Source organism: Harpia harpyja, chromosome 16 (assembly GCF_026419915.1).
Source record: "Harpia harpyja isolate bHarHar1 chromosome 16, bHarHar1 primary haplotype, whole genome shotgun sequence".
In the NCBI taxonomy this organism is placed as follows: domain Eukaryota; kingdom Metazoa; phylum Chordata; class Aves; order Accipitriformes; family Accipitridae; genus Harpia; species Harpia harpyja.
Genome location: NC_068955.1, coordinates 31,508,093 through 31,529,250, shown reverse-complemented (window position 1 = coordinate 31,529,250; position 21,158 = coordinate 31,508,093). Strand labels below are relative to the sequence as shown.

Sequence of the window (21,158 nt, the reverse complement as noted above, 5' to 3'; positions counted from 1 at the left end):
TGGAACTACTGTCTTCTGTAACAGCTATGATTACAGTCTCTTATCGCTTCTGCACCACAGCTTCACGTGCAATGGTCACTAACTTCTCCTCTGTGCATCTGCTCACTGTGGGAAGGCTTAGAGCTGCCGTTTCCTACTTTAACATAGTCAAAGTGACTGCAGTTGTTTCCACAGTGCCCTGGGTCCATAATGTCCTTTACCTTCAGGTGTCCAATGATAAACTTGTGAACGATGTGGTTCCAGGAAGACTTCTTAAAGACAGAGAGGTGTCCAAAATCATGTTGCAGCCACCCTGCCTGGGTCTGGGATGAAGGGAAATCAAACAGTTAGGAAGCTGTTGGAAATCAGAGTTAAGCACAAAAGGAAATGGAGATAGAAGGCAAGTTGTGAGCGTGAGGAAGAGAGGGAATTAACTGAAGTGAGAGGATAGAATCAGAGAATCATTCAGGTTGGAAAAGACCCTTAAGATCATCAAGTCCAACCGCAAACCTAACACTACCAATATGTGGAAGGAAAGGTCAAATTGATGAGAAAAATGTGTGAGCCACGATCAGCAGTGGGTAGGGGTGGCCAGAAGGCACCACAATGGCAGGTATGCTGTGAATATTTTTCACTGGTGTGAATGTTTTGCGCTGGTAATTAATCTAATATGAAAAGTTCAGCACGCACTGGCCTTCCTCTGAGTGATTGCATAGCCAGTATGCTCTGTGCCTACCACTTCTCACCTGGGAAGTTGTAAGGATGCAGGCGAGGATGAGAGTTGTGATCCAGCCAGTACCGAAGTATGAAACCATTAACCAAGCCAAAACTTCCATTGCAATAATATGGCCGAAGTAAAGAGAGAAGAACAAAGGATTTGCTCTGAACAAGTTCATGTCCTCTGCTGTCTTCCTCAGGGTCCGGAAATCCTCCACCAGCTGGGACTGCAAAATAGACATGCAAGACAGGGTATGAAGCTTATAAGTAAGTCTGAATGAGTCTAAGGAAGGAAGGCTGAGTTCCATACTAAGGACCCTGGCTGTTTCTTGCATTGGTTGGCTACTCCAGAAGTAAGGAAGGACCTGCCTCCATATTCACCCTGTATTCTAGCTTTTCATAGCACTTGCCTATGAATAAACATCCTGGCTGGTCTGAGCCCACGTCCTGACCTTTTGCACCTTGAGCTAGGAGAGTAATTCAAGCCTGCTGCTGTGAATCAGCAGCACTACCTGGCTCTCTTGAGAGTTACATCAGGTGATGGCTCTCATCTGAATGAGCTTTACAAGTATTAAAGAGGCAGCTGGAGAAGGAGCTAATTCAGTCCTATTACTTATGCATAATTCCAGAGCTCTCACGATGAGCACCCAATATCAGAGCACCCGTTGTCTACTTAATATGTGGGTCAGCTACCGTGCAATCATTCGTGAAGAGCATTCCCGGGTTAATGCGGGTTAGCATTGTCTCTTCTATTGTGAGTGATACAGATATATCATAATCATGGCCAGTCACAAACAACGGGACGGGATTGAGTTTCATGGCAAGAGCTAGTCATGCCGTGCGCTGTGCCTGAATAATGAATGAACGGACTGTCTGGGAGGGATACAGAGCTGCCCTGAGGATGCCGGCTGGGTGGAAAAGGGACTTGCTGGGTTGCTGCTCCTTAACAACAGCTCCCGAAATGAGACATCTGGTTCACCTCACCCATAGGTGCCTGCTGCTCGTGCCACGCATGGCACCAACGTGGCCGCTCTCCAGAGCTTTGCTGGTACTGGGCTCAGCAGGATGAGCCAGTTTGAGTCTCAGAGAGGTATTTCCCTGGGAGTAATCTGTCAAAGGAGGCTGCAGAGCAAACAGTGAAAGGGAGTCAAGTCTTGCTGAGGTGGTGAGCAATTTGTTTGGAAGTCTTTTCAGACTTCTTTTCCCACTCCTTCCCCTGTAACAGGCAAGTGATGACACGTGTTTTAGAGCTCGGTCACCAGAGAAGGAATAGCAGAAGGGACACCGGTCACAAGAGCTGGTGCACATTTCCCAGTCCATATGTGTCAGTTCACATTTCCCTTCAGCATGGGATCAGTCCAGCCTGGGCACCGGGAATGTGCTGCTAGAAATGGGACGTGATTACCATAGGCAGAGCTGTTGGTGGCTCTGTGGGAAAGGAAAGGTTTGTACCGCCAGTCTGAATGCGTCATCTCCCTCCCACACACATTTTAATCTATACTGGGATGTGCACATTGCTTCAGATACCGAGTATTCTCCCCCTCTGGAGCTGCCTGTACTGAAGAGACCTTTATAGTCTGCCTGCCTTTGACCTGGAGGACATCCCGAGAGGAAAAAAAAGGTGCAACATACCCATCATAAACCCCAGCTCAGAAACAAATACTCACGTTTTTATCTCGGTCCTGGCTAGGTTCCCCTGGAGCAAGCTCTCCGATAAGTAATGGCTTGAGAAACTTTTGCACCAAGGTGGGATTGATATGGAAGGCCTGGAATGCATCCTGGAGTGGAAATACGAGTAACTGTGTGAGATTCAGGAGGAAGCTGTTGCTTCCTACTCTTTGTGTCATTCCCGTCCATCTCCAGCACTGTCCATCTGCAGTCGTCCCCTCATGTTACCGTGGAAGAGGGATGCCAGGCTGACTTCCACCTCTGCGATCACTGTTCAGTGCAGTACTTTTACTAGAGGCTGATAAATTTGCTTATCTAGTCGCAAGCGAATGGTGAGATCTGGGCTGCTATCTAGACACACAGTGAAAGGCACCTCAAGAAATTTTTTCTAAGCAACTAAATACCTAAATCCTATTAATTCCCTTAGAAGTTAGGCAGAGAGGAATTTGTGCAAATCCCCACTAGGATATAAATACCCTTTGGAAGTCTGCCGCCTGGAGGCAATTCAAGAGAGGGGGTGACTGAATCTGGACATGACTGTAGATACAAAAAATATTACTGAATGTTTTAGCCGGACCTGTAGATCCCAGCACTACCGCAGCTGAGGAAAAAGTGGTGACTCTTCATTTTGGAGACTGCCTTTCTCTTTTTGTTCTGTAAGACGAGTAACTGAATGCTACTGTAGCTCTTCTTTATTCTAGAACCATATTCTAGATATCGAGGCAATTCTATCTCCATGCAAAATGTCTTAGAAAGGAACCAAATCAAAAACACGGTTGTGTACTAGAACTTTAAGCAATTGCCTTAAAGTGCTTGCTATCAAACTTTGCAGTGGCTAGGACCCCATTCAAAAAGGGACCTACACCAAAAAGCAACTTTATTCATTACTCTGAAATATGCTAAGCAGGTTAGCAGTCTTGAAGAGATTATAGTTATCAATACATCTGATAGGACTTCTTGTCATTTCTACTGTGCTGTGGTATGCGGCTGCTTGTCCCTATAAGAGGCCCATTAATCTTTTGCGGAATGGCTTGTATATTTTCTATTCAGTACCTGCCTTGAGTGTTGGGTACATTTTACTGAAGTCTCTCCAACATGTGATAATAGACATAAATAGCTTGCTAAGTTTCAGCAACAGAATCTAACTGAGGGATGAAACTCAATGTTGATGAAACTCGTGAAATAAATCCTATCCCATATACTCCTGAGGCTGGAAAAGCAGTAAACCCAGCTCGAGTATTATTTTTCTTAGATATTTTCAAGACTTCTAATATGGAAGGACAATGCCTTGCTTGTAGAGGCTTTTTGATCCTGGCATTCATGAGTTTGCCTGGCTCTTCTCTTTCTCTACTCCTTCCCCTTTCCACATGTGTTTGTCTACCTATGTCCTACAGGTGCCTGATGGGCGCGTGTATCTGATGCATCTGCTGCTAGTAGTGAGAACTTACACGCTCCTCCTTTCACGTGGCATGGCTTGAATTTTAACCCCAAATATAGTGCTAAGGACAGAAAGTTGACCAAAGTCAGAAACTCTTACTCTGCCCTTGCCTTTTTCTTACCGCACAGAACTGGAGTTAACTCTAGAAAAATCACCTAGGAGAGCTGTAAAGGTGTAATCACATGAAGTGCTAAGACTGGTACAGAAAAAAACAGTCAAAAATAGAAGTCAGGAGTACCACGTTTCAGCCTTTTCACACTTGTCCCATTGCCTAACAATAGTAGGGACCAATTAAAATCTCATTTCTGGCTCTAAACAGAAAGAGCAGGCTGGAAAGTGCTCACTGGGTCCAGCTGACCCTACTGGGAGCTGACCTCCATCGAAAGTCTAGCTCTGGTGTTCAAAAATACCAGCCAACAACCTTGGTCCCAAAGTCCACTAAAATCAATAGAAACTTTCACCTAATTCCAAGACTTTGGATTGAGCTTCAAAATAATGCTCTGACCATAGAAATTTTGCTGCGAGAGGCATATAAGGAGGGAGAGTGAAAGCTGATCTGAGCCATTGAACTTGAAGTTAAAGAAATGATATATGAGAAGTTAGAGATGCAGCATTGGCAGGGGGGTGGGAGGGGGGGAGAAGCGCTAGCTACAGGTGCAGGAGAGAAATAAAAATCTGTGGAATTATTTAAAGATTATAAAAGCCATAAAATGCCAGAGGCTATGGGGGAAGAAGTAAGGGGGGGGAAGTCATTTCAGTGGAGGAGGCAAACTGAAATGCCAGAAATGAAACTGAGGTGCAATTTTTCTGTAAAGTACCAGAATTTCCTAGTTACTCGCAGCTCAGCTCTCATGCCAGTACCCAAACTATCCCCTTTTGTAACTAATTTCAGGGACAAAGTGATTCCTGTTACCACAGGGAGAAGCTTGGATCAATTTGTCCAGGTCCACTCATGAGGACTGCATCACTGGCAAAACTCAGCCCAGCAGGAGTGAGACCGGTGCTTTTTGACTCCATTGGGTTAAGCCACTGGTGTTGCTGTATCGGTGCCAAAATGAAGGTAAAACCCTAGGACCAGCAAAGCTGTTTCTAGAACCCTGTGCTGCAGACAGTTTAGTTTCCCCATGCAAAGAAATACTTGTCCCGAATCATCAGCTTCCTTCTCTACTTTGAGGAATTTAATTTGCTTTACCATAATTTATGCGAATTTCACCCTCTCTGGTGTTATCCTCACAGCCCGCCGGAGTTTAAGAAATACTGTCCTCTCCCTTCTAAAGAGGGGATGATACACTAAAGGACTGACTTGCCCAAGGTTACAACTGGTAGCAGACCGGCCTTAAGCCTTTTTTACTAGTGCTTCAGTTATTGTAGCATTTTCAGCTCTTGGACCCATAAATGCATCACTGAAATGTTAAGTCTGGTTGCTAGTTTCCTTTCCTGGTACAATTTGCAGATGATGTGAAAGAGGAGGGAAGAGCAGAATGAGTGGGGAAGTGAAGAGCTGACTATATGTGCTGCAAGGTTCTGCAATTTTGGGCAAAAAGAGGGGAAGAAGGGGAAAGAGGGAGAGGGTGAACACATAAGAAGCATTATGCTGCTTAATATTGACTCAATATTGTTTAAATTAATGGGGAAAAAAAAGTCTTTGGAGCTCTGACCAGGTACCACCTGATCACCGTGCTGGAGATCTTGCCTATTTGTGTTGTATTAATTGCGGGGTGACTCAGAACAGCAGCTTCTACCTGATCACCTAGAAGGTATTTTTGTCTCCCTGGGGCTTCCCTGCCAGTAAGCCTATCTGTTTTCTAAACATGCTTATAAATGCTTTGTCATGACTTTTCCATGGAGACTTCTCTGCCTCTGAACTTAATAGCCTCACTTCTTTCTGGATGGGATGAAAAGTAAAGTTTGGAACTGGTCAGAAATGCAATCAGGTATGTCAAAACACGGTTGTTACTCAAAACTGCACTACCTATCTTCCACTTCACTGCTATCGCAAGCCTATGCCATGAAGGAAATACTGGCAGCAGGAAAGTTTTACCTTCACTGAGAAGTAATACCCGTATATGTCATTGGCATATGCAAAGAATGGGCTTTTTCAGTATAGCCTCTGCGCAGGAGAGAGAATAACATCTCCTGAATACTCTTACCATCATCAGACAGAAAGCTAGTGATGGAAGGCAGCTATATCTCATGCCTCTCCTTTACTACTAGGTCCCGAATGTAAGATACTATCTGAATTTTGGAATTGTCCTCAGTTCTGTACTAGAGGAGATAAAAAGCAAAAGGCAAAAGATAGTCTCTGGCAAGTGCCATGTGATATTTACACCTGACGCCCCAACTTTGTGGTTTACCGGCCAAATAAGCTGAAGTGTCTCACGGGAAGTGGGCAAGCGGGAATTATTCCAGCTGCTTTTGGTGAAAAAAGCTTCGTATTATTGAGGTATGAACTGTACCTGAGCATTGGAATTGCTTAGTGCAGTCAGTACCAGGATGTTCTTTTGCATCTTTGAATATCTCTGAAAAAGGGACACCGTGAGGTGCCCTTGCATACCCTCCCCTTCATTTTCTGAAGGCAACTGTGCATGATGTGATACCAGAACAGGTTGTCCCAGACGAGTACGCTGTCTCAGCCTGTTAAAGTATGGCCTAAAATGAATGAATGCTCAGTGTTGTTAGTACCTGGAGGGGCAATTCATGCGTAAGCTAGCCTGGGCATTCCTAACCTGACTAGCATCAGCTAGCTGTCTTGTGAGCATCCTGAGATGGATTAGCTCACACAACACCAAGCAGGGTATCTTTAGAGTGGCCCAGTATAGATGTGGAGGTCAGTGAGCGTGTCAGTGGGCAGCTTGCGGTAGATGGATACACGTGATCCTCTAGAGGATTGGTCCAGGATAAATGGACAAGATGCTGAGGTTCCTTTGGTGCGTGTTTGCTGGACTGGAGGTCCTAATTACATGTGGTGCTAAGGAGAGGCTGCGAAAGATGGAAGCCATGTACGAACTAGGAATGGAAACACGTTAAACTGAATTTTTATCATTGCCTTTTCCTCCTCCTAAACTCTTCCAGTTGCGATACCTTGCAACACAGAATGAAAATTGCTAGTTAAGCCTTGACAAGGTCAAGGCGAAGGCTTTCTCACCCTGAATGAGAGAGAGATTTTTTTTTGGCAGTAAACTGTTACTCACCACAGGGAAGCTGGAAACCAGATGCCAATTCTGTTTTACTGCTCAGAGGGGTGATGAACAATTTCAGAGCGTTCTTAAGACCATGCCTTCATGGAGCGTGATCTGACTATAGTGGGATGCCATGTACGCTGGGGAGGCAGGAGGAGGATCAGCAGTAGTAGAATCACAAACCTGTGTTTTCATTCTCCCTTGTAAGGATTCCAGCCAAATGCAATAGCAGATGCTTTTTGGTTTCTAGTGGAGCCATTGGAGTTAAATTCTTGGGCATAGGAGTCAAACTCCTCTGGTTTCAGCAGGCCTGCGTTTAAGCAGCTGAAAGTAAAACCTGGCCCATCTTTTTGAGGGAGAAAGCTATTCATCTCAAAAGGATTTATCGGAAGGGGACAGGAACACCAAAACGCATCTCAGCGCTTCAAGGAAAAGAACGGAAAATAGCCACGGACCATAGGCAAATGGACACTGATGGAAAGGAAAGGTTAGTAATTCTTGCCAATTAATTCTGCCGCACACAGAGCCTCCTCCTTGCTAAGGTGTTAAGAGCCGTGGGAGACGAACAGTTAATGTTACAGCTTGGTCTCTCCTGCCGCTTACCATGCACATACTCGGAAAAGCTCTGAGGCAGTTTAAATTTTATTAACTATGGGCTAACCCCCTGGGGAGAGAACATGCTCTCTGGATGCACTTCTGAAGAAGGTGGCTTTGAGGGAAACTGCAGACAACAATCCCTGAGGCAATTTGTTCCTTTTTCAAGTTGGTTTTTTTGTTTGTTTGTTTTGGTTTTGGTTGGTTGGTTGGTTTTTTTAAAAATTGCTGAAACATGAGACGTAGCTGAACCCAGCCATGAAGTGCAGAGGCAGCTGTAGCAGCAGCAAATGGTTTTCTTTTTTGTTTTTTCTTTTTTTTTTCCTTTTCTGTAGAAACCTGTAACTAAATTCTCTAGAGAATTCTCTCGTGGGGAAAAAGCTAAAAAGCTCCTTGTTTTAAAGCCTCACGCTCGCCCTCCTCACAGAAGCAACTTTGAAACACAGACTGGCCTCTCGTTAACCCTTTCTTGCGCTTGGCTGCCGTGACTGCGTGTCATAAGCTATGCACTGAAGAGGGGAAGGCTTTGCTCCGCTCATGAATTCAGAGCTCCAGGCACAGCGCAAACAAGAGACAAAGACAAACCGGCAGGACTTAAGCAGAGCCGAGCAATCTCTACCAACCGATCTTCCAGATGCTTCGAATCGGCCATGGCTCAACGGAGTTGATCGCCAAGGAGTCGCGTCAATTTGGACCGACCTTTTGGCTCCCCAAAATCAGCGAAAGGGATGAGCTGGGTACCCAGCAGGTGTTAGAGAGATGGGGAGGGAGAAAGAGAGGCAGGCAGCTGGCTCGCACAAAAGCCGGGAAGGCAATGACCTGTCAAGAGGTTGCCGGTGGGAGCTGGGAGGCAGCCCCGGGGTTGTCCGTGCGTGGGTCCTTACCGTGGCATCTTCGCCGGCGCAGTGGCTGATCACTCGATGACCCCCCGGGTGTCTGTTTGCCCACTTGGTGACATTATAAACCTTTCGCTCTATCACCAGCCACTTGTCCGTCCTCAGGTTGTGCTTCTGGATCTCCTCCCAGGTGTAGAAGCGGATTTGCGCCTCCGCCTCCCCCGCCTCCCCTCCTTTCTCACCCCCTTTCCCCATGGGGGCCGCTCGCTGCTTTGTCTTCTCGCCCAAAGCGGGCTGGGGGGGGGGACACACACACAACCTGCCCCTGCGCTTCTCGGGGCCGTGCCGGGGGGGAAGAGCTTTTCCTGCGTGACTTAGCTGATCCCCCGCTCTCTCCCCTGCCCCCTGGCTCATGTCCTCCCTCCTCTTTGTCCCGCCTGCCTGCAAGCCCTCCCCCGCCGCCCCCGAGGCTGCTCTCCCCGCACTGAGCCGCTTGCTCCTCGCACATAACCCCGGGTTCTGGGAAGCTCGGCCCCTTCCACCGCCTCCCCCCCCCCTCTTCCAGCATCCTCCCCCCCCCCGGCATCCTCCTCCATTCAGGACCGGTGAGGTTTCCACAGGGATCAGCAGAGCTCCCGCACCAATCCCGGCCCGCCCGGCCCGCCCGGCCGCTCCCTCCCATTGGCCCGGCCGGATCTTTCGAAGGGAAAAGCCGCCGCGGCGGGGGCCGGGGGCCGGGGGGTGCGGGCGTCCTCTCTTCTCCGCCTCGCTCTTAGTTTCTCTTCCTCGGGGTTTTGGCTCCGGCTTTAGAAAGCTCCCCCCACCCTTTTTCCTCCCCCCCCCCCCTTTTTTCCCTTCCCCCTTTTTTTCCCTATTTCTCTTTTTTCTTTTTTTCCTTTTTCCCTCCCCCCCTTTTCCTTTTTTCCTCCCCACTTTTTTCCTTTTTTAGTTTTTCTTTTTCCCTTTTTCCCTTTTTTCCTTTTCCCCCTTTTTTAGTTTTTCTTTTTTCCTTTTCCCCTTTTTTCCTTTTTCCCCTTTCTTAGTTTTTCTTTTTTCCTTTTTCCCTTTTTTCTTTTTCCTTTCCCCCCTTTCCCCCCTTTCCCCCCCTTTCCCCCCTTTCCCCCCTTTTCCCCCTTTCCCCCCTTTTCCCCCTTTTCCCCCTTTTCCCCCTTTTCCCCCTTTTCCCCCTTTTCCCCCCCTTTCCCCCCCTTTCCCCCCCTTTCCCCCCCTTTCCCCCCCTTTCCCCCCCTTTCCCCCCCTTTCCCCCCCTTTCCCCCCCTTTCCCCCCCTTTCCCCCCCTTTCCCCCCCTTCCCCCCCTTCCCCCCCTTTCCCCCCCTTTCCCCCCCTTTCCCCCCCTTTCCCCCCCTTCCCCCCTTTCCCCCCATTTTCCCCATTTTCCCCCTTTTTGCCCCCTTTTCCCCCCCTTCGCCCTTTTTTCCCACCCTTTCCTCCCTCTTTTCCCCCCCTTCCCCTCCCTTTTTTTTTTCCAGAATTGTCACCTCACTTCTTAGTGTTGGGCTTAAAAAGGATATTTTGGTATTCTGCCTGAAATTAGCATTGTTTTGCTCTATTTTGTCGTGCTGAGTTACCAGCTCGAAGGCTGTCAGATTTAACAGTTTCCTTTTGTCACAGGAGACCTGTTCCTTCTGTTGACAGCAGGCTCAGCTACAGATCTCCTGCTTAGGACAACGCTTTTATGAACACATTGGACAGAGCCATCTTTTCTTTGCTGTGGGGCACTTTGTAATAAAATAATCCCTGTCATTAGGTTATACAAGGTGTTGCGTTGCAAGAGCAAAAACAACAGAAGAGCGTTTTCACTGCTGTCTTTCTCGTGTCTGGCTGCTCTCCAGGGCAAGGCAGTTATGACCCACAGCTTTTCCTTTTCCATTTTGCATTAACAAGTGGAAGGCTTATTACTCCTTTCTGTAGAAGCACTGGCTGGTTCTAAGCAGATTTCATATACAAAGGTTTTAGGATACAGACTGCACTCCCTAAATTACAGCATTCTGTTGCACGAGCAAATCCTAGAATTGGAGCAACACTGGCTTCCAGTAGCTCAGACCTGTGTTTGTCTCATCTTTCAATAGCACTCTATTCTGACCTGGTCTGGAAAAGCAGGCAAAGGAACCCATATGGTTAACCATCAAATGTTTTAATTCACAATGCTTATTTGCTCTCTAGCCAACTATTGTATCTTGTTGAAGGAGGGAGCTTATGCATGGGGTAAGAGGCCACCTCCTCCAGCGAAAGCAAGAAATGCCTCCAGTCCTGGTGCTGTTGTGCTTCTGTCCAGCCTCAGCCATAGTTTAGAGCAGGCACAGACAAGGGTGCTCTGTTTTTTGCCTGCTGCCATTAGCCTGAAGGAGCTGACAACAGTGAATATCTAAAAAATTCTTGCTCCTCTCCTTTTCTCTACCCGTGCTCCCTACACAGGCTACAGGAACGGAGATCAAAGTGAAAGAACGTGCATCGCTTCTATACCAGCGAGAATTACTTTGTGCTGCCTTTGTGCCAAGGCATGCTATAGGTTTCCTCTGTTTCTGCCTGGTCTTATTGCTGCACAAGAACCTCAGCCTATTAAACAGTCTTTTCCTGTGGTGTGGGGTGACGAAAGTCAGAAACGAAAGGAATGTTTTCCCAAGACTTGTTAGTTTTATTTAGTTTGGTTCAAAATAGACCTCTGACAAGGATAATAATAAATGTCAGCAAGACTCTACATTAAGGTGGACCTGAAGCTCATTGCTTGTGATATGGGAAAAGTTTACCATGACACTTTCTGTGCTGAGTTCTTTGAATTTCAGGATTTTAATCCTGCAGGCGTGTCTGCATAGCATTTTGGATGCTTTAACCTTTCTAATGCTAAGGGTGTTCCCGCCGTAGCCTGCCTTTCCCTTGTAACCACACACCTGGAGGCTGCTGTTGTGTTGCTTTCACTGTGGTATCCAAGTGCCCTTATCCTCAGGGCATGGATGCATTTGTATGTGTTTTTCTGCCCGTTATGTCTAATTTGTCCTAAAAATTGATTACCATGGGTAAGTGAATCATCCTTTCTTACCCTATTTTTTTGCCCTTTGCCTTGTAGCTTTTAGTTTCTAACTTTAAAGCCTACTGGATAATACCATAGATAAATAATTTACATATCCAATAAATATTACTTGTATGTTACATGTGCACGGAGGATGCAATTCCTGCACTTCATCAAGGGTGCTCCAGTCAGCGCTAACATCATCTCAGGCAGGAGTAACCAGTAATGAGCTTAAGTAGGTTTTGGTGAAAACTGTATTGTTACTGTTGGAAAACTGCTCTGTGCACTCCCTGCTCCGCTGGAGAGGATGTCCAGAAGAGGACAGTTGTGTGGAAGACCCTATTGCTTCTGTTCCTGGCTGGCCATCGGGAAGATGCTTTTCATTCTCTCCGTTTTTCTCTTTCTCGCCTTGTTTTGGTTGTGGGGTTTTGTTTTGGTTTGGTTTTATTTGTTTGGGTTTTTTGGCTTGGGTTGGGTTTTTTGGTTGTTTCCCCCTCCCCCCCTAAAATAGCTTTGAGGTCCACGTATGCCATAAATTGTGGATTCGGCTAAAAAAAAAAGAAAAATTGCACATATAAGCCTGTCTCAGCCTTTTCTGTGCACCATCCTTTGCAAAATCACCCTATGAGCAAAATTATTCCATGCTGGTTTATAGGAAGAAACCTTGCCAGCAAGTCATTTATCTGCTCAGCCTGGAGGGTTTGGGGCTTGGTGATGTGAAATGTTGAGCAACCTCATTGACTGAGCAGTGCAGTAATGACTTCTATACCAATTACTGCATCCTGAAAGGGAAGCATATGTAAGACCACCTGATAGAAAGAGTAGACAGGAATTTAGAGTTGTACTTAAAGAACTCCAAATGCAACAAAGTGAGAAAGTATATCTAAAGAAACATAAACTCTTAGTAGCAGTGAAAGTCACAGACCCTTGTCATGAACATACATCCCTGCCTTTTTTTTTTTTTTTTTTTTTTTCAGATCATCACTTCTCCACCTTTTGCATTCTGTAGATCTTTTTATAAGAAAGCACAATCAAGGAAGGTGAACAGAAGAAGGTAGGGTAGATAACACGGCAGAATATGTTTAATTTAGGTGCAATTCTGTGACACCTCTAATTTATTTTTTCTTTGATCCTGTTGCATGATGTGTCTATTGATACTCTGCTTTTCTGCTTGTAAGTATAGTGTCATTTTGCTATGCATCATTTGAATTTTCAGGCTACAGCTTTGAAGCAAGGGCTCTAACTATGAAAGTCAGGCTCTTCTAAGCTTTATTTGTTAAGAAATACTGTAGTACTGTCCCGACACCAGACCTTGGCTCATGTCAGTCATTGTGCTGGACTGGTGGAGGAGAAAAGAGGAGAGAGCTGCTTCCAGCTCTGGGATTCCATGTGTAGAAGAAAATCCCAAGGGAAATCAGGCTGGCTGTCAAATCTATGTTGACAAGTTCTGCCTGGCAATAAATTGCTGCTTTGATTTGTTATCTCACTGAGAGATCCATGTTTAGTGAATTTAAACTTCTGTGTTATAGATATTTTTCCCAGTCATCTTTGTGGAACCCCTACGCAGTGGTTCATGGACTCCATGCAGTCTGCAGACCTCAGTTTGAAAATCATTGCCTATAAAGTGCTATTATTGTTTTTCAGCTGTGATTTATAGCGAATCTATTGGATTATGTGAATTACTTTAACATTTCAACTTCTGGTAGCAGTTCAGAACAAAGACCCAGCAACATCTCTTGCTCTGTTGCTTCTGCAGAGTAAAACCATGTACAAATGTAAATTGGTGAATCCCAATGATTTTTTCCTGTTAATAGCAGCTGAAGATCTGGTTCTCTAGTTTCTGTGGCTGTGCTGAGAGGGACAGTAGCTCTGCTTTGAGCCAGGAGGTTGTACTGTAGCTCTCCAGAGGTCCTTTGCAAACTGTATTACTTTATAATTCTATCTAGAAGAAGACTGCAAAGCTGAAGAACAGAGAGATGTCTAAGAAGATGGAGAGGGCCACTGGGCAACGTAGAGAAAAGAGTAAGAAAACATACTACAGCTGATTATTTTAGGATGCATTTCTCCAAGGTTCACTAATGATATTTTACTGTTAGAAAGCAGGGGGGATCCACAGCAAAGACAGATTTTTTTTTGAAAGGAAATTAATTTGCAAATTCATGAAATATTTTTACTTGTTTAGTGTCCTAATTGAAGGTTGTATCCTCTGTGTCCACAACTGGATTCAAAGCCATGACTTCTTTTAACTTGTAGAGATAAAGATATGTATTATTGGTAACTCACAGTATTATCTGATGGTCATAGTCCATCAGATGACTGCTCCACAAAAGGAATGTATTAGCGTTATTGAAATTGGTGATTATTTTATATACAACAAGCTATATCAGTCAGTCCATGGAAGTTCATACTTCAGAGCTGATGACTTTAAGCAGTGGATAATCAATGCAAAGGGCTGGCTCCATATGCAGACGGTGGGCTCGAATGGTATATTTGCCTGAACAAGTCCTCTCTCCTGAGAAATGAACTGATAAGGAGGTGGGTACATTTGGAATCGGCTCTTGTACCTGCTAGACAGACATAGATGTAAAGTCTGCACCCAGAACTCCTCCATCTGGATATTTCACATAGATAATTGTATAATAACTTAACGACAAGTCATTGAAAGGTGCCTATCAAAAAAACCCCAGCGCTATCATCTTCTTGCAGCACAGCCTGTAACGCTGTCAAGGCTTTATGCAGCATTTTGTCTGGGTTTTGTTTGGCTCCTCGGACACAAACCAGCCACAGCAATGCGAGAACAGACCGTCTTCTATGGCCAAGTAGGTGAAAGGCTGCATTTGTTGCATGGGGTAGCTTTAATGGCACAAAGAGCTTGTGTAAGGGACATAAAAGCCCTGAGTTTAATGGGGTAGTTACAAGATGGGGGTGGAAGAAAGGTGAGAAACACGACAGGGAAGAAAGCATGGAAAAGGGGATATAGAGAAGTGCAAAGTGAAGGAGTTTTTGTACGGGGCACATGTAGCAGTAGTATATCTGCTCTTCGGAGTAATGTAGAAATACATAAGCTAATTGAGTAAGTGAAGGACATCTTGCTGGGTGAGTCTGGAATGGGGAAAAAAGCAGGGCAAATTGGTAGTTCCGGTACCTTTACGCTGTGTCATGCATTGATTTGTTAATGTAAAATAAACTAAGATCCTGAGGAAAGCCTGTTAAAAATGTAGTAGAAATCACAATTTTGTGTGTGTTGTCTCATCCCTTTATTGAGTTTTATGTAGAAGGTGGTAAGACCAGATAAAATTCTTTTAATCTGCCTTTTAGAAAGAATTAGAGTCTCCATCAATACCTGGAGGATGACTTTGATGGCAGCACCCAATCTGGCACCAGCACGTGGAAATGCACTGCAGCTGCGCAGTTAGTCCTCATGGATGTGGGGAAAATCCTCCTTTTTCTCCCCCAGTTTCAAAAGCATGAGATCCATCACTGGCCACTTGGTAAGGCTGGATGGCTCCGCAGCACGTGGTGGGAAAAAGAGGTGGCAGGAGAGAGCAGTGAGCAAGGGGTGCATGGGAGGGACATGGAGCAGGGATTTGAAGGGGAAAAAGAGGATGGGCCAAAGCAGAAAGTGGGAGCTGAGGATATTGGGAGAAAAATAGAGTGAACATCAGATTTAGCTGCATCTTTGGACTTTTAGCTACCTTTAGTTACTCCATCAAGGAAAAATACATGTAAGGAGAGAAAGGACTGCAGGCTTCCCCTCCCTTTCACTGGAAGGAAAGGCTGAGGAGCTCTGACCTTGGGTTGAGCTGGGTGAATAATAAATTCAAACACAGTGAGAAACAGCTAAATGACATCCTGACTGGGCTGGGGAAAGGCGTGCTGGAGCAGGGACCCTGAGGTGAGGGAACCCAACGGTTAGGTGGGGATGCCGTTGCAGCATCGCTTTAATAACAAAAGTAAACTTCTTCGCCATCCCTTAAGGGCAGACGCAAACTCTTCCTTCTTTCTGTCTCTCCCCTGAAACAAATTTCTAGTGCTTGAGAAGCAATCAGTAAATGGCTCTGAGGAGGAAACATCCCTGCCCATCACCGTATAGAACAGATGGGTGCATGAAGGCTGATGTGGTTCTGCATATCATCAAGATACATGATTCTGCACCAGAGGAACCTGGTTCAAGCAGAAAGACACCCAAGATGCTGAAGTAACAAGGAGTAATTTATCCAAAGGTAAGCAATAACTACTGTGTATTTCACTGGATCCTTAGCTTGGGCTTTCAGGGTGGAGTATTCTTCCCCTGAAGAAAAGCAAAACAATAATCAGTTCCATGAGGATATCATGGCTCTTCAAAAGAAGAAGAAACTGCACCTTCTTTGAGCATCTCAAAACTTATGTGTACCCACAAGAAAAACTCCATTTGCCTTTTTCAAGAGAAGGGAAAGACTTTTTTCCTCACGTGAATATTTAACAATGGGGTCCCAGGCTACAATAAAATACCTCGACCTCATTTCTATATCTGGAAAGCAGCTTGGGAATAGTGCTTCCATTGTCAAAATGATTTAGGCATCTTAAACTATGTTGTTCTTAGGTCAGTATGAAGCCCTCAAGACGGTTGGCTTGTTGATAATACTGTTTCTGAGTGACAGTGCTCCCAGTTCGGAGTGTAAATGTCCCTTACTAATATCTGACTGCTATTGTCTCCTCATTGCCTTTTGTTCTTCTGCCAGCCGCCAAGAAAGTTTTTTAAGAGCAGATATTTATACAGCACTTTGTAAAACAGGGCTGTGACCAAGGCTTTTAGTTATTAAAATACGGAATGATTAAATAATAATTAGAAAGGAGAGTGATAGTTTCGTACCAAACTTAACAGTCTCTTACCACCTTTGGAGTCCTGCTGTGTTTCCACATCAGTCCTGGCAGAACCATTTTATTGCCATCCAGGTCCTTGAGACTCCTTACTGGACAAAATGTTGTTTGTGCAAATGTATTTGTTAACTTGGATGTTTACTTCCAGTTGCATGAAGACTGGGGATGCGGGAGCTTCAGGATGAAACATGGGTATAGAATATGCAACGTTAAAGTGCAAGGAACCCCCCCGAAAGATTTCCACTGCTGACTAACATGTTCTGAGTCTATCCGCAATTCTTTAGGATGCAAAAAGGAAAAACTAAAGTCAGGAAATTACTTGCTTATGGAGTGGAAGTACCCCTGTAGAGAGGAAATACCAGAACCAATTGATTTTTAGTCTAGGAGAGACCTGTAAAACAAAAACCAATAAATATTTTCTAAGTCAAAACCAGACAAATTAAACTTTTAAGGCTCAAAATTTTAATAGTTAAGCAGAATACGTGCTAAGAATATTAATGCATTATCTTCAAGTCAAGGCTACATGCTTTTCTGAAGCACATTTTAATCAAACGCTGCTTACCATGGTAAATAAATTATTTTCTGTTCCTTATCATATAGAACATTAGACCATTAAAAGCCCCCTGACCTTTAAAAATCTGTGAAAAGGAAGAAATGTGAATGTCTTAGAGTCACTGTTAAATCTTCTTTATATTTCCATTGCATTTGAGTGTAACTTTAATCAGAAAAATGTCTCTTGGAAAACATAGGTTTTTATACAATTTTTTTCAGATATTCTGTATAGTATTGGTCATTTTGCTTCCTCTGCTCTGTTACATAGCTCATGATCACGTGCTACTAGAGTTGGCTAATTAAGTTGATATATTTAAAATGAAGACAAAATGCTATCAAAGATGTGTTTGATATTTTTTTACCCTGACATACGCTAGCATCTTGAGTTGGCGACGCTTTTTCTAGTCATGGGACAGTGGCTGAGAGCTAACTAACTTTACCGGGCAGCCAACAAACAAACAAACAGAAATTCCCATTGTACTGCCATCGCTGGCATGAATTTCACATTCTGCAGTGGATCTTGGGTTGGCCGTGTGGGATTACCAGGGTCAGGGCACAAAGTGGTCGGGATGCCAAGGAAGCAGAGGACATAATCCCACTTGTTTAGCAGAGAAAGCAGCAGACATTGCGAGTACCCATCAGGACAAGAATAAGGAGAGAAAGGCTCTATTCTTAACGTTGCCTTGCCAGTATAATCTCATTTGTAATAATTTTTAATGAAAAGTCCATCCTGCTGATGTTGTCCTGCTACCACCAGATTCTTTCCTATTCTCTTTACTCAGATTTTGCTTTCAAATGTGAAAAACTCTAAACAATTGCTACCTTACTCCCTCAGTTACTAATCTTAATTTACATCTTCTGGAAGACAAAAAATACATTTATTTTTCTCTCAGCAACCCCGTCCCTTATGTGTAGTGATTCCTGGTTGCTTTTTCTGGCGAGATGTAAACTCCTCCCAAATCACAATCTTCCTCCGGTAGTCCACACTGTAATATATTCATTCTTTCCCTCTGTCATGTATAATTTTTGCATCCAAACTTCAACAGTCAGTTATTAGGACGGAGTACCAGAGCAAATACTCCATGCAGTTAATATGGGCTGAAGAAACACTGTTTATATGCAAACCCAAGAATTTATTTTTGGTATAAAGTTTTAGCAACCCAAACAAATAGTTCCAGGTACAATACTAACTCATTTAGTCCAAATTATTCAACTATTACAGCTCATTCCCAAGAATGCCACAGTTGACAAGAATAAAGGAAATATTTCTAGTATTTACCCCTTTTTCTGGCATTATGCTAATCCTTCCAATGCACGTGTGGATCCTAAGCCTGGCACAGGAGCGATGTTACAGTGAGCTGTCAAGATTTTCAAGCTCTTCCCTGCAAGGAGTATGACGCTAAAATTGGTGGTTTCCTCCTGCATTTGCTTCATCAGCATGGGTGTTTTAATTGCACTGGCAGCAGCCTGCATCTTGTAAATCTTCACACCACAATTCCCATGCACCCTGCTTCTTAAGCTTTTCTTAGGCTGAACAAAAGCCAAGCACCAATTCTTCTTTTAGACTTTGATATTTTAAACTGTTTTTCAGCATTTGTTAGATTTCCTTTAAAATCTCCCATTTTGTATGGGTTCAGACCTCACCATCTGTTATTCTAACTCATTTTCCCCTGCTTCAAGATGGTAAAATAAAAGCTGCCACCCTTTCAGTCCATCTCTTCTATTTCCCTATATTACTGCTTTGGTCACCAGATGCCCAGGTACTTAGTGATCCTTCATCACCCAGGTCACTTAGGTATTTTAAAATATGTTACAGCCAAATCATGGTAGTGACATAAGGAGTTTTAATATATTTTCTCTGACTTTTGGTGATCCCCAGTCATCTAGGACGCTAAGAGTGAATTGCAGCCAGATCAGAAGACTGAATCAAAGAGCATCTCTTATCTCCCTTTGGATTTTCGGTGATCCTTGATAGCCGAGAAAGCTGGGTGACAGCTAGATCATGACAGTAAAGAGAAATGGAGATGGGAGTATTGGAGATGAAACAAGGAGTCGGAACAGTGAAAAGAAGAGATGCTTTTGGAAGAGCAGAGTGGCCAGTTCTGGTTTTACCTAGTTAATTGTCTTCCAGCAAAGCCTGACTCTCTGTTAATGCCAACAGTCGTAGCTGGATGGAGGATGCTAGTGAGTGTATAATGGCAGCTGCTTTTCCCTTGCAGTCTTTATTACAAAGATCTCATTCTTGCCCTTATGGGACCTATCGAAATCCTGAGTATGGCAAGTGCCGGAGAACCAACCACTGTTGACAACTGGCTGGTCGTAGCAGGACACGAAAACCTTCATTGCTTGGAGTTGGGTGATTCAAGTAGCCTCCACGATGTCTTGTCTTGGGCTGAACCATCTACTGAGGGGAAAAGAAACAGAGGCACAGATTTTATGTCAGAAGAAGCTTTGAAGGTAATTCCAAGGACTGTTGTATAATTTGTCTGGGAAAATATGTTAATGAGATGTTAACGTGCCTTATAGCTTCTGGTCCTGCTGAAATCAGAGGAGGCATATGAGGGGAACAAGACTGCAGTTTATCAAGCTCAGTGGTGCTTTTTGGCTATTGTTAAGATCCCTTAAAACAAGTTTCCAAAGGTTTAACTTGTGTAGGAAGATAGACTTTTTTTTTTTAATGTGGTGTATAGGAAAAAGAAAACTGACCAATGCCCCCCTGTATTCATGAGGAAGAGTCAAACTGAAAATATCAACTAAATTTAGGACTATTATTCTTTTGTGCAATAGATAATCAGGAAAAATAGAAATTGAAATAATTACTGCACCATTCTGAATATAATGGTTAAATTTAAAAAGATGCTAAACATTTATTAATGTCTTTTATGGTTATGTTTGTGAGATGGTCAGCAGTCAACATACAAAGCAACTTAATTTTTGCTGAGATCAGGAGAGAACCTTTTCTTTCATGGACGGCAGTACAAATGTGTAGAAGCAGGGATGCCTTACTCGATGCATTAGCTGTGGCATTGCTAAAGGGAGGGAGATGAAAGATGTCCGATGCAGCGTTTTGCAGGCACAGAATTTCAAGCTAGAAAGACGTGATGTAGCAATCAGGTGATTCAGAACAAGAAGGGATGCAGTCTGGTGGTTCTTTGTTTCTATGGTTACATTCAACTGGAATTGCTGTAACTAGGTCAGATTGGAAGGTGTGAATGAAAACAAAGAAATTTGGAATCGGTAATGAGAGTTCAGAGAGAAGACTGTTGCTATGAGGGAGAGCAAGAAGGGAGCTGAATGTGGAACCAGGCATTTTAATGTACACTTGTAATGTGTATGTATGAAGTCCCACACAGATGGATCTATTTCAGCGTCATTCACTCTTCTATCATTATGCAGTAGTCTATTATATGAAGAATCATCTGCAGACCCTTAAACAGGCGTATTATGCGATAGACCTGCGGTGACACCTTTCCTCCCTCTGGCTGCATATCCAGGCAGCAGCACCCAAATGGAGCCAGAGGAGCAGAAAAGGCCGCGGCAGCTGAAAGGGAGAGGCAGGACAGACGGAAAAGCCAGAGGGATTTGCTGGAAAAGGGAAACAAAACCAAGGGCAGGGAAGATGAGGCATCCTCAGCCCAGAAGTAAAGGAGAAACAGGTTGTGAAAGTGGTCTAAAAAGAAGCAAGTGAACTGCGCTGCAGAGCCTATGCATTGTTCCTCTGTTGATGGCTCGGGTCCATGGCTTTTCTGCTGTCTCCAAATCCTCTATCTGGTTCATGATATCATTTTCCAGGCTGTGTCTTCACCTGGCATGGAACATTGACCACCAAGCCTCTGTCCTGTCCAACTAGCAAGTCACCTAGGACCAGCCACTTGGTATTTTGATCCCTTTCCCACGTTTCTTACCTGCTCAGTGCAGGATTTGGCATTTGCTTATGTTAAACTACTTGATGTTCTTGTCAGCCTGCCCATCTTTCTCGCCCTCCACGATATCAACTGTTCCCCCCCCCCCCCCCCCAGTCTGATACAATCAGACAATCTCTATAAAGGTGCATTTCTCCCATTTCCCCTCTTGGAAGTGAAGGCATTTAAATAGCCCTGGCACCAGCACAGACACCTTTAGGAATGCATCTTGTAACCGGCTACTTTTTGAGCACGCCACGACGAGGAGGTCGATAGATCCGGTCAAAAGGATTTCGTCCTGTGCCTACGGCTGCACCAACGCTCTATTACAGCCCAGAATTTATTCCAGTCTGGGCAGCTGAAGATGCCAGGCACCCGCTTGTTGCCGGGGCCCGAAGTTTCCT

At 44.4% G+C, this 21,158-nt stretch overlaps 1 protein-coding gene and 1 long non-coding RNA gene across 2 annotated transcripts in view; one reads left to right on the top strand and one right to left on the bottom strand.

Annotated features, from left to right (window-relative positions):
* The window catches only part of LOC128152955 (acyl-CoA 6-desaturase-like), a 20,622-nt gene extending 11,806 nt beyond the window's left edge, over window positions 1-8,816 (bottom strand). The window contains exons 1-4 of the mRNA XM_052811733.1: window positions 8,460-8,816; window positions 2,364-2,474; window positions 726-923; window positions 201-302 (exon numbers count right to left, since the gene is read on the bottom strand). Coding sequence (XP_052667693.1) covers window positions 201-302; window positions 726-923; window positions 2,364-2,474; window positions 8,460-8,666 — 618 coding nt within the window. The 5' untranslated portion in view covers window positions 8,667-8,816. The remainder of the gene's footprint in view (window positions 1-200; window positions 303-725; window positions 924-2,363; window positions 2,475-8,459) is intronic.
* Window positions 6,986-21,158, top strand: LOC128152962 (uncharacterized). The gene is made up of 7 exons (XR_008238798.1): window positions 6,986-7,468; window positions 13,387-13,462; window positions 14,147-14,259; window positions 14,759-14,988; window positions 15,472-15,663; window positions 18,732-19,309; window positions 20,249-21,158. It is a non-coding gene; the product is annotated as an uncharacterized LOC128152962 (long non-coding RNA).